This window comes from Dreissena polymorpha, chromosome 3 (assembly GCF_020536995.1).
Source record: "Dreissena polymorpha isolate Duluth1 chromosome 3, UMN_Dpol_1.0, whole genome shotgun sequence".
NCBI classification, from domain to species: Eukaryota; Metazoa; Mollusca; class Bivalvia; order Myida; family Dreissenidae; genus Dreissena; species Dreissena polymorpha.
Window position 1 is genome coordinate 120,342,665 of NC_068357.1, and position 13,013 is coordinate 120,355,677.

Here is a 13,013-nt window from a genome sequence, read left to right on the forward strand (position 1 = left end):
ACGATGTTTTAATATAAACAACATAAAATAACCAGCTTAAAAAATTCGTGAATAAGAACGATGTATTAATATGTCATAATGTAATAAGTGCGGTTTACATGTCTGTGTATTTCCTTAAATATTTTGCAAATTATAGATGGCCAGGATTGTGGTACGACATGCTCAGCTCTGGATTGGGCGATTATACTATGATATAATCATTTCTTTGAAGAAAGTCTTCCACACTCGGGTGTTACAATTTTGTCATTGGTATCAATATTAGTGATCAAACATTATGAAAACTGATATGGACAATGTTTTCTTTAATTTTCGATTTGGCTCATTAAACATGGTTTTGCTTTGTTGTGTAGCTGTCGCTTACAACTCATTAGAAGCTCGATATTCTCATTGAGAGCATTTGTCAGAAGCTTTTGTCCTTCGACCTTCGATTTTGTAATACAATTCTCTTTTACCAAACCTCCTCTCATTATTTGGCTCTTGGTATATGTTCGCCAAACGTTTCGAAACTAAATTAAGATCGGACGACCCTATTTGCGTGTATGAACGTGTGTATGTCAATTTGCACCGTTCAATAACGCTACGTCAAAAAACTTTAAACATATTTATAACGCTTTAACTTACAGATATTCACCTCAGAAATCTTTATATCAATACTTTTCATATCATATGTACCAACCAGTGGGAAAGGTATATACTTTGCAGATACGAGTTACGTCAATCGCCAATTCGTCCTTAATGTGATATAACCGACGTGGTATTAACCGACTTGGATCGGAAGAATTTATAAGTAAATAATTCTAAAAGTATCGCCTGGTAACGTTGTGAGTAGCAATTAACGAAAAGCAATGATAAACCAAAGAATTAACCAAGTAATGTCTACAAAATATTGTTTGTTTCCACGAATCCAACCAAACGCTATCGCAGGTTAAGCTTAAGGTCATGTTTTCAAACCTTTATCATATTCGCACAGTTAACTTGTGCATATAAAGACATATATTTTGGATCTCGAAGATTTCGGTATTCAAATATCTATTTTAAAGAGACTGGTTCACAAATATCAAAATGTCATTTTTCCCACATTTTTTTTACATATTCAACAAATAAAAGAACACTGTACATCATTGAGCAAAATGACACTAATGACGTAGAATCATAATGAAGATACAGTTTCGTTTATCAATAATAATCATTTGAAATTCATAAAATAACAACGCGTTACAAATGCGAACAAGTTGAATAATGTTAAATGTTACAGTCGTTTCCAGTTACTTTTGTAACAAAATGTACATCGATTTTAAAAAGAATAAAACAAACTGAACTCTTGTTATTCTATGCAGCTCTACTTAAAACAATATCCTAATATTCATTTACATTGAGTAGATGAAGTTTCATTTTAAAAATATTGTTTAACATCTTTCCGCAAGAAAAAGAGTAAAATACGAATGATATTAAACTAATCAAAGTGCTTTACTTGATTTTGGTTTTTGATATTTAAGTGTTCACAAAACTTGTTACACTTTTTTATAACTTTTTATGAAGAACGCAGTATATAAAACAATTAAAAATTGCAAGTGTTATTTATTGATTGTTCTATTGTCAGGATACATATAAGAACGGATTCATTCAAACAAAAAGCACATACATGTATACATTTTAGCTACACAATTGTTATTCCAATATCAGTTTTCTTCATAAAATATTCTATAACAAAATATCAATAATAAATAATTTGTCAACAACAAAATCAAGTATATGAATCAAATGCAAAATGATTGTAAATAGCTGCCATTTAGAATATAAATATAAGACACTAACAATGCATAAACAAGAGCACCGCCTTGCGGGTGCAGACCGCTCATCTATTTTTCTTTTTAAAGGTGTAGGGACCTATCTCAATTTCAATCACAAAGGAGGGAGGGGTGGAGTGGAGAGGGGTGTATAGTGTGGGGGTGTGGTCATTTATTACATTATCTTCCAAAAATGAACAAAAAAAAAAAAAAAAAAAAATTGGGGGGGGGGATTCTTGGGTGGGATGGTTGGACAGTATTTCAAAAATAAAATTATAAAAATAAATATTTGTGTTTTTTAACCATGTTTGAAAAAAAAACAAGAGATGTGTTTGTCAGAAACACAATGCCCCCTATTGCGCCGCTTTAAAAAAAAATGTTTTTTTTACCTTTGACCTTGAAGGATGACCTTGACCTTGAACTTCCACCACTCAAAATGTGCAGCTTCATGAAAACGCTGCTTTGAATTTTTTATTTGACCTTAAAGGATGAACTTGACTTTGAACTTCCACCACTCAAAATGTGCATCTTCATGATAACGCCGCTTTGAAGTTATATATATATTTTTTTTACCTTTAACCTTGAAGGATGACCTTGACCTTGAAGGATGACCTTGACCTTGAACTTCCACCACTCAAAATGTGCAGCTTCATGAGAACGCCGCTTTGAATTTTGTTTTATTTACCTTTGACCTTGAAGGATGACCTTGACCTTGAAGAATGACCTTGACCTTAAACTTCCACCACTCAAAATGTGCAGCTTCATGAGAACGCCTATTTAAAAAAAAAATTTGACCTTTGACATTGAAGGATGACCTTGACCTTGAAGAATGACCTTGACCTTGAACTTCCACCACTCAAAATGTGCAGCTTTATGAGAACGCCGCTTTTAAATTATTATTTTTTTTACCTTGAAGGATGACCTTGACCTTGAACTTCCACCACTCAAAATAAGAAGCTTCATGAGATACACATGCATGCCAAATATCAAGTTGCTATCTTCAATATTAAAAAAGTTATGGCCAATGTTAAAGTTTTCGGACAGACAGACGCCATATATTTGACATTTGACCTTGAAGGATGACCTTGAACTTCACCTTTCACCACTCAAAATGTTCAGCTCCATGAGATACACATGCATGCCAAATATCAAGTTGCTATCTTGAATATTGAAAAAGTTATGGCCAATGTTAAAGTTTTCCGACGGACAGACGCCATAAATTTGACAACTGACCTTGAAGGATGACCTTGACCTTTCACCACTCAAAATGAGCAGCTCCATGAGATACACATGCATGCCAAATATCAAGTTGCTATCTTCAAAAGTAAAAATTTTATGGCCGATGTTAAAGTTTTTTTCAGACGCACGGACAGACTGACTGACATACTGATGGACAGTTCAACTGCTATATGCCACCCTACTGGGGGGGATTCGGGGGGCGTGGGGGATGGTTTGGGTGGAGTATATTGTGGTATGTCAGGTAAGAGTTGTTTTGTCGAAGTATCAATCGAATCGAATCATAAATAACGAAGTTATGGCAATTTAAGCAAAATTTAATAATTTGACCTTGAGAGTCAAGGTCATTCAAAGGTCAAGGTAAAATTCAACTTGCCAGGTACAGCAACCTCATGATAGCATGAAAGTATTTGAAGTTTAAAAGCAATAGCCTTGATACTTTAGAAGTAAAGTGGATCTAAACACAAAATGTAACCATATATTCAAAGTTACTAAGTCAAAAAAGGGCTATAATTCCGTAGAAATGACAACCAGAGTTATGCAACTTGTCCTTTACTGTTCCCTTATGATAGTTTGTGAGTGTTCCAAGTATGAAAGTAATATCTATGATACTTCAGGGGTAAAGTGGACCAAAACACAAAGATTAACCAAGTATAAAGGGCCCATAATTCCGTCAAAATGCCAGTCAGAGTTACATTACTGCCTGCACAGTCCCCTTACAATAGTTAGTAAGTGTTGCAAGTATGAAAGCAATAGCTTTGATACTTTAGGAAAAAAGTGGACCTAAACACAAAACTTAACCAAATTTTAAATTTTCTAAGTATAAAAAGGGCACATAATTCTGTCAAAATGCAAGCCAGAGTTATCTTACTTTGCCTGCCCAGTCCCCTCAGATAGTAAGTAAGTGTACCATGTTTGAATGCAATAGCATTGATACTTTGTGAGAAAAGTGGACCTAAACTCAAAACTTAACCAGACGCCGACGCCAAGGTGATGACAATAGTTCATTTTTTTTTTCAAGAAATAGATGAGCTAAAAACACTTATCTACATCTATACATGTACTTACAATATAGCACTCACATAAAATGAGCCTCATTCTGGCAAAACTAGGCTTAATACATGCACATAGGATGTCGTCCAAGATTAGCCTGTGCAGTCTGCACGGGCTTATCACGGACAAAACACTTTCGCCTTGTATTAAGTTTTTAATTTAAAGGCAGTCTCTTTTTAATAAAAATGCAGTTGAGACAGAAGGTGACTTCCTTCTATGACTTGCCTGTGTGAACTGCACTGGCTAATCTGGAACAACATTACGTTCATGCATTAAGCCCAGTTTTCCCAGAACAAAGCTCTCACAATACCTCACTTTGTACTGTTCTGTACATAATGTGTTACATTTTGGAATGTTTGAACAATTGCCATAGAACCATTATACTGACCATAACATACAACAGCATATGCGATATTTGGTATAGTATAAACTATTTTTCAAAATTAGAAAATAAAAAAGATAAGACTTAAAACCTGATATGAAACAACAGTACACAACTAACAAGTAAAGCACTTAACATTTTAAAAAAAATGTAAAAGTTTGCCTTAATTTTGATTAAAAAATAAAACGAACAGGCAACAAGTAAACGTGATAAAAAACATAAAATCCCATAAAGGAAACCTGATATTTGTTCTTTGTATATAAACATCCTGTTCCATTAAAAATAATACAACATGAAGATCAAACAAAACTACAGGATTATAAAAAATAAGAAATAAAAACACAAAGGATCAATTTGTTTAAAGTCAAGTCCGCTGATGTTGATGCAAAGACATCTTCAGATGTTCAAAAACTATAGTAGGCATGTCTAAGGAAACGCCGAGATTGAATTCAGCCATGTCCATGTATTACCTTCCTTCAATCACCTTGCATTGTCAATGGTAATAAATGAACAGCCCTCAAAAATTACGTAGAATTTATTTTAGTACTTAACTCAAGTCATAACAAACCTCATACAGTTAACACTTAAAGTCTTGCTGAAATTAGCTGTCCATTTTTTTTTCATTCATTAGCATGCAATTTGGTGGTTTAAAAAAAGACATTTTTGGGGACACATATATTAGTGAAATTCTGATTTTGGAAAAAAGGAGACATTTGTGTCTATCATTATATGTGCTAAATGTGTCGATCCGACAACCCACGTTTCACAATAATAAGGATATAACAGTATAAAGTAAAACAACGATTCTCCAACCTTAGTTCATATCATTAGTAAACAAATCTGATAAAACACAGCATCTATCAATTTTTCAACAGTTCAAATAGCCCAGCTAGGTAGACCTCTTAATGACAACAACAAAATACCATTGTGATTGTGTACAATAGAACCCATTTAAAGCAAATCATCACAGAAATCAGTAATCAGTTGTATACAATGGTTAAGTTTGCTTAATTAAAATTCTGATATATATTATTTAACACCTGAGTTGTCCTCGCTTATAAAGTGTATTTCCATGAAGCACTTTTATTTTTTAGATTATAAATGTCTTTGCTAATCACATATAAGAGCCTCCTCTGGGCCATTGGGGTTAAATGTATGTGCGTAAAGTGTCATACCAGATTAGCCTGTGATGTCCAAACAGACAAACATCAGGGAAAGATTTTCACTTTTTAGTTTTTCTTTGCTTAAAGGAAGTCTGATCTTACTTCTTAAACAATTCAATTAAACAAACTGCACAGGCTAATTTGGGACAACACTTTACACACATGTTTTAAGCCCTGTTTTTGCAGAGCGAGGCTCATAGTATGTATGTGATATTATAATTTTGCCTTTTGCATGTACGCTACATAGCTTTAGCCTGTACCAGAAAACTCCCATCTCTGTTTTAAGACTGCTTCACTTGTCTGTGCTTCTAGCACACAAAACATCAATGGATCCGTGATAAAACGGATCTGCATCATACATCTCACATTTCACAGTAAATTTCCTACTGAAACCAACAATAACAACTCATCAGTTCAACATTTTAGCCTCGTTCTTGGAAAATGGGGCTTAATGCATAGTGTAAAGTCCCAGATAAGCCTGTGCAATTAAAACAGGCTAAAAAGGGACGACACTTTCCGCCTTAACTGGATTTTTGTTTAAAAGAGACATCCTTTAAACAAAAAACCCCATAAAAGCAGAACGTTTTTTCCCTAATTTGGGACTATGCATTAAGCCCTGATTTCAAAAACACTTATTCTGTCTTTGTCAAGTCTCTCACTGCAGCAAGACAGTCACGTCCTCTCACACAATGTATGAGGTTGTTAAGCCTGCATAAGGTTCAAAGCCACGACCTCTTACATCTTTGATGGCCACAAAATCTCTTGTGTGACTTCTCTTTATAGCACCATGTAAAGATTCTTTCCCATTTTCATGTACATAAGGATTGTTCTAACCACTGAAAGATAAAATATGGTAAATTATATAACGGTTAAACCAGGATAAAGCTGTGGTATATTGAGTTATTGACAATATATACAGTATATAAGCATAAAATTCCCCCTAATACCAAAGCAAACCTATCATGGCTTATTTATAAAATATTCTTTGAGAGGTATGAAAGCACTACATGCCAGAACAACAAAAAAAATGTTAAAAAATTAGAAAAATGGCACATTTTCATTCTTCAATGTTGGAGGGTTTAAAGGGCCCAAAATGATAACATGCTGACAATAAAGAACGACAAATATCGTACTGATGTGTATATTTTTCATTCTGGTGAGTTGTTGTGCTGGTGCCCTTCAAACGAACCTACAGGCCAACATGATAAGGCAGAATTCAGCCACCATACAAGCCATAGTTTAATATTCATACAAAACAATCATATTTCATTAAAACTTAATAGTATTTTTCATAATAAAAAACACTCGTTTATTCTAATATTTCGCCCAAATGGGCCTTATCAAAGTTTACAAATATGAATTTACTACATAGTTATAACTGTCTTATATGTCAATACAATAAATGTTTTTCAACGTCAAAAATGACAGGAAATGACTTAATAGTATTGTCAATACCTACCTGTTCTATTGTGAACACTGCATGACCGTTCTTCCTGAATTTCTGGTAGATGTCTGAAAATATAAAGAACTCAAAATAAACTCAAAATAAATACCAGACGAACACTAGAGCCATCACTGAAAGTAATTAATTAATTAATACCCCCACATACCACTTTGACACAGACAAACAGCCTTGATCACCAATGCTGCATTTTGAATTTTGATCTACAAATATGACATTCACACTCCCAAAGGATGTGATTCTTGTGCCCTTAAAGGTGGCCTGAATAGTAGTGTATCATGAATACCCTTTTATTTCAAAACCAAAAATGCTTGTTTAGGTTATACAGCAAACAGTCTTACGTAAAACAATCTGCAGAAGTTTGACCTTTGACCTCTTAGTTACAGCTTGATCATAAAGGAAACACCCACTCAAATAGCTAAAAACATATGCCACCTTATTTAAAAATCCTTTATTACAAGGTCAAGTTTAATAGCTGACAAACCCTTTTATGACAATCAAGCCCATTTTTATAAATCAATCTTTACATGAACTTGTCAGTGACCACTTGGTTTTTCTCTGAGCTATTAAAAATTCAGTATGTTCGACCTTTGACATACATGATAGACCTAACCTATATGGTGAACACACCATCTGTCATCATGTGTACCAATGAATTCTGAACTCCTTTAATTCAAGCTAAAATTTATGCAAATCTTATTTTGACAATTAAATGTTGAATTTAGAGATTTGACCTAGATGCTTGACCTTGAATGTAGCAATGTGAATCTCGTAAGCCACACATTGTTTCATATAAGTGAACGTTTTGGCCAAGTTATTTTGAAATGATTGATCTAATGCTTACATGGAGTTTAAAATATGTGCTTAATTACTTAAGTCAGAATAGTCCAGTGGTAGCGAATTAGTTTTTGCTTACTAAGGTCCCTGGTGAGCACTTAAACTTGTTTTTTTCTAATTATTTCAAATATTTTAGAATTTCCAAATATTATATATTTGTAAGTCAATCACATTTTTCTTAAAAAAAAGAAATCTGATCTCCCTTGTTAAGGATTTTTTTGTTTATAGAAAGTCTCTTCTAAAAGAAAATCCAGACTCGGAGGAAAATGTCGTCCCTGGTGGAATGCACAGGCTAATCTGGGACAACACTGTAAGCACATGCATTAAGTAAGGATTTCCAAAGACAAGGCTCTCCCTCAGCAACACGAGGGCTTGACTTACTGAACAGTTTGGTGAGCTTTGCCAGACAGCAGAGGAAGTGCTCACAACTGATCTGGTTGTGCACGTTGGAGTATTTGAACACAAGGGCCGCAACTGTGCCTGTAGTCAGCTTGAAACCTGCAAGGATAGTGGAGTATTTTAACACAAGGGCCACAACTGTGCCTGTAGTCAGCTTGAAACCTGCAATAATAGTGGAGTATTTGAACACAAGGGCCACAACTGTGCCTATAGTCAACTTAAAACCTGCAAGAATAGTGGAGCATTTGAACACAAGGGCCACAACTGTGCCTGTAGTCAGCTTGTAACCTGCAAGAATAGAAACAACCAGTTGTTTTTTTTATTAACTATAAATATGTTACTTTTATACATGTATATTTTCCGAAAGTTGAATGGATACTCAATACAGTTGTAGTTTTATATACAATTTTATGATCCTTATTGATCTCTAAATAGACGAAATTTAATAACAATATCATTGGCTTTGGTTACGGCAGTAAAACGTATACACGCTGCATAAGTGCTCAACTAAGAGCCCTTGACAATCCTTTTATAATTGTGGGCCTTTTTAATAAAAAATCACATGCTTTAAAACGAGGTCTGATGTGCAAGTAACTAAATTTTAAAATGTTTAGGGGATTACGGTTTTTAGAAATAAAATATGTATGTTTATTTAAGGCAAAAATGGAACCAGACAGTCCGGTTAAGAGAGGATTCTGGTTGAAAAAGGATCCGGTTCTGATGGTTTCCACTATATGAAATAATTGTGAACAGATATGACAGGCAGTTAAAGATATTTTAATGCAATCAAGCTAATAAAAATTAACAATGGAGAGTGATCATCATGACTTTTAAACTACAATTTATTGGTATTTTGCATAAGAATTAAGTGAAAACCATGGCCCAGTACACTAATACACACAAGAATAGTTAAATTTCTGAAAATTCTAAAAAGGTATCTTCAACCATTACAAAGAATATGCTCTGAATGTTTTTGTTGTATGGGTGTTGCCGCAGTTCTTAAATACAAGTGATATTTCAACTCTGGTAATCTGTACATATTATATGATGGGGATAAGGCTCTGTTTGACTGCATGTTTTAAAGCAAGCCAGACAATGCTTCATCAGCGCAAATTTTAGAAGAACTGGAAGAAAAATTCTTATCAAAACAACCATAATTACATTTATAATCATCTGATTGAGTGGAATTATGACAGTAAACTAGAAAACAACAGTGACAACTACTACAAGCCAAACTTTAACAATGACACATAAAAATCTACAAGCTGTTTAACAATTTTACAAATTTTAGGGTTGAAGTTGCTATAATTTTGTCCTAGGTTTGAAAAGTGGGACCACTTGAAACCCAGACTGATGTTACACACAACAAAACTAAGACTTTGGATTCTTAAGTATTCATTTTTTATTTTTTTAGCTCTGGAGGCTACATGTGCTGCCCAATTAAGCCATACAACAATGTTTGAAAGAAGGTTGCCTGAGGATCATTTCTGATAAAGTCAGGAGATCATTCGGAAAAAAGTTAACACAAGGACTAATGGACATCAGCGTATCCTTAAAGATCCCCATGAGCACTCTGTGTTCAGGGCAGCTCATATGTATCTTGTATTATCATTTGGGCCTCATTCTGGAAAATCTGGGCTAAATGCATGTGCCTAAAGTGTTGTCCCAGATTAGCCTGTGCAGTCTGCATAGGCTTATCAGGGAAAATACTTTCTGTCTCGACTTGCTTTTCATTTTAGAAGAGAAATTCCATAAAAGCAGAGAAAGTGTTGTAACTGATAAGCCTGTGTGGACTGCACACACTAATCTGGGACCAAACTTAACACACATACATTGAACCCAGTTTTTCCCGAATGGGGCTCATTTTATAATTAAATCAATTCATAACAAGATGTGTTTGTGAAACACAATGTCCCCCTATATGACGTTTGACCTTGAAGGATGGACTTGACCTTGACCCTTCACCACTCAAAATGTGCAGCTCCTTGAGATACACACGCATTTCAAATATAAAATTGCTAGCTTCAATATTGCAGAAGTGGCATTACATGAGCAATTTTGACATATATATTTGACCTTGAAGGATGACCTTGACCTTGACCTTTCACCACTCAAAATGTGCAGCTCCATGAGATACACATGCATGCCAAATATCAAGTTGCTATCTTCAATATTGCAAAAGTATTCATAAAATGAGCGATTTGGGCCACATATACTTGACCTCTGACCTTGAAGGATGACCTTGACCTTGACCTTTCACCACTCAAAATGTGCAGCTCGATGAGATACACATGCATGCAAAATATCAAGTTGCTATCTTCAATATTGCAAAAGTATTCATAAAATAAGCGATTTGGGCCACATATATTTGACCTCTGACCTTGAAGGATGACCTTGACCTTTCACCACTTAAAATGTGCGGCTCCATGAGATACACATGCATGCCAAATATGAAGTTGCTATCTTCAATATTGCAAAAGTATTCATAAAATGAGTGATTTTGGCCACATATATTTGACCTCTGACCTTGAAGGATGACCTTGACCTTTCACCACTCAAAATGTGCAGCTTCATGAGATACACATGCATGCCAAATATGAAGTTGCTATCTTCAATATAGCAAAAGTTATTGCAAAATGTTAAATTTGGCGCAAACCAACCAACAGGCCAACCAACCAACCAACCAACTAACAGACCAAACAACCAACAGACAGGGCAAAAACAATATGTCCCCCTCTACTATAGTGGGGGACATAAAAATCCACCCAACCATATGTAACAATAGCAAATATACCTGCATCCAGGAGGGCAGTCCTCAGCTGAAAGGAGCTCATGGTTCCAGTAGACTCCGCATCATATTGGCTGAACAAACGCTACAAACAAATAGGAGTAGCACACTGAGAAAACCAGGCGTAAAGTGCAGTCCCAGATTAGACTGTGCAGTCCACAAAGGCTAATCAGGGAGGACACTTTTGGCTTTTATGTTATTTTTCGTTTCAAGGAAGTCTCTACTGAGCGAAAAACCCAGTTTAGGTGGGAAGTGTCTTCCCTGATAAGCCTCAGTCATGTGCATTTAGCCCCATTTTCCCAGAGTGCAGCTCATATTAAGTACAGTGTTCGTGATTGCATGTAAAAAAACATTATAATATTTTCTATCCTGTAGCTGTCAATTTAATGCTCAAACACAATAATTTATCACACAGCGTACAAAATACTTCTTTTGTTAAGTCAGGTCACATACTGAGGTAAATAGAGGTTCTTGTTCTGTCAGTTTAACTGCTCGTTCAAAGTAAATGCTAAATGAATGACAGAATGACAGAAAAATTTATTTATTTATGCTGACTGTTGAAGTGCTCTGTACAAGCTTACAACATTTGGAAAATCCAACCAATATCCCCATTCAGCAGCACATTAAATGAGAATGGAGAGTTAAGATGAAAAGAGATGAGGGGAAGTATATACCTTCCAAGACCTGAGTAGACTCCACAGGTAGAGGAACTCTGTGTATCCCAGGCGGCCAGAGTTGTCCACGTCCAGGACCGAGATGAAACATTTGCAGGCCTCCACACTGAGGTCCTTGTGGAATGTATCTGTAGAGATAGATGAGGTAAAAATGTATCTACATGTACATAGAGAGGAAATGAAATAACTTAGTTTCATTGTTTGGAAAACCTGGCTAAATGCAGAATTTGTGCAAAAATGCCATTCCAGATTAACCTGTGAAGTCTGCCCAATCTTATCAGGGACAACACTTAACGTCTTGACACAATATTTGTTTAGAATAGACTTCTTTTAAACAAAAATTTGATAAAAGTAGTAAGTGGCATTGCTTATTAGCCTGGATGGACTGCACTGGCCTATCTGGGACTACACATTCACCCTTTCCCACTCAAGCAATAATAAAATGGCTTTGTGCAAACAGCATAAAACCAGAACAGTCTGCGAGTATCTTCATCAGTATCTTACTGTTGAAAATGAAACCTTAAAAATTTGTTTTTTTTTAAGAAAGGTTTTTAATTTCATTTCATTTTCTTAGGGACTACAACATTAATAGTCAACATGCATATCTCAGCAGAAAAAGGTTAATTCTATGAAAATGAATGCTTACTTATGATATGTGTTCTGGGAAAAAAGGGCTTCATGCATGTCTTCGACTTCGCTTACACAAAAAATACCAAAAACAGTGGAAAGTTTCATCCCTGCTTAGCCTGTGCTAACTGCTAATCTGGGACATGCATTCTCAACTCTTCAACAACAAGAGATGTGTTTGTCAGAAACACAATGCCCCCTATTGCGCCGCTTTGAAATTTTTATATAAAAAATTTACCTTTGACCTTGAAGGATGACCTTGACCTTGAACTTGAACTTCCACCACTAAAAATGTGCAGCTTTATGAGAACACCGCTTTGAAATTATTTTTTTTGACCTTTGACCTTGAAGGATGACCTTTACCTTAAAGGATGACCTTGACCTTGAACTTCCACCACTAAAAATGTGCAGCTTCATGATAACGCCGCTTTGAAATTTTTATATTTTTTTTACCTTTGACCTTGAAGGATGACCTTGACCTTGAAGGATGACCTTGACGTTGAAGTTCCACCACTCAAAATGTGCAGCTTCATGAGAACGCCGCTTTGAATCAATTTTTTTGACCTTTGACCTTGAAGGATGACCTTGACCTTGAAGGATCACCT

At 35.2% G+C, this 13,013-nt stretch overlaps 1 protein-coding gene across 1 annotated transcript in view; it reads right to left on the minus strand.

Moving 5' to 3' along the window:
• Nucleotides 1-3,892: 3,892 nt before the first annotated feature.
• Nucleotides 3,893-13,013, minus strand: part of LOC127871229 (calpain-9-like) — a 40,529-nt gene continuing 31,408 nt past the window's right edge. Inside the window, exons 14-18 of the mRNA XM_052413971.1 lie at nucleotides 11,782-11,909; nucleotides 11,114-11,192; nucleotides 8,302-8,418; nucleotides 7,081-7,133; nucleotides 3,893-6,457 (exon numbers count right to left, since the gene is read on the minus strand). Of these exons, the coding sequence (XP_052269931.1) occupies nucleotides 6,431-6,457; nucleotides 7,081-7,133; nucleotides 8,302-8,418; nucleotides 11,114-11,192; nucleotides 11,782-11,909 (404 nt within the window). The 3' untranslated portion in view covers nucleotides 3,893-6,430. The remainder of the gene's footprint in view (nucleotides 6,458-7,080; nucleotides 7,134-8,301; nucleotides 8,419-11,113; nucleotides 11,193-11,781; nucleotides 11,910-13,013) is intronic.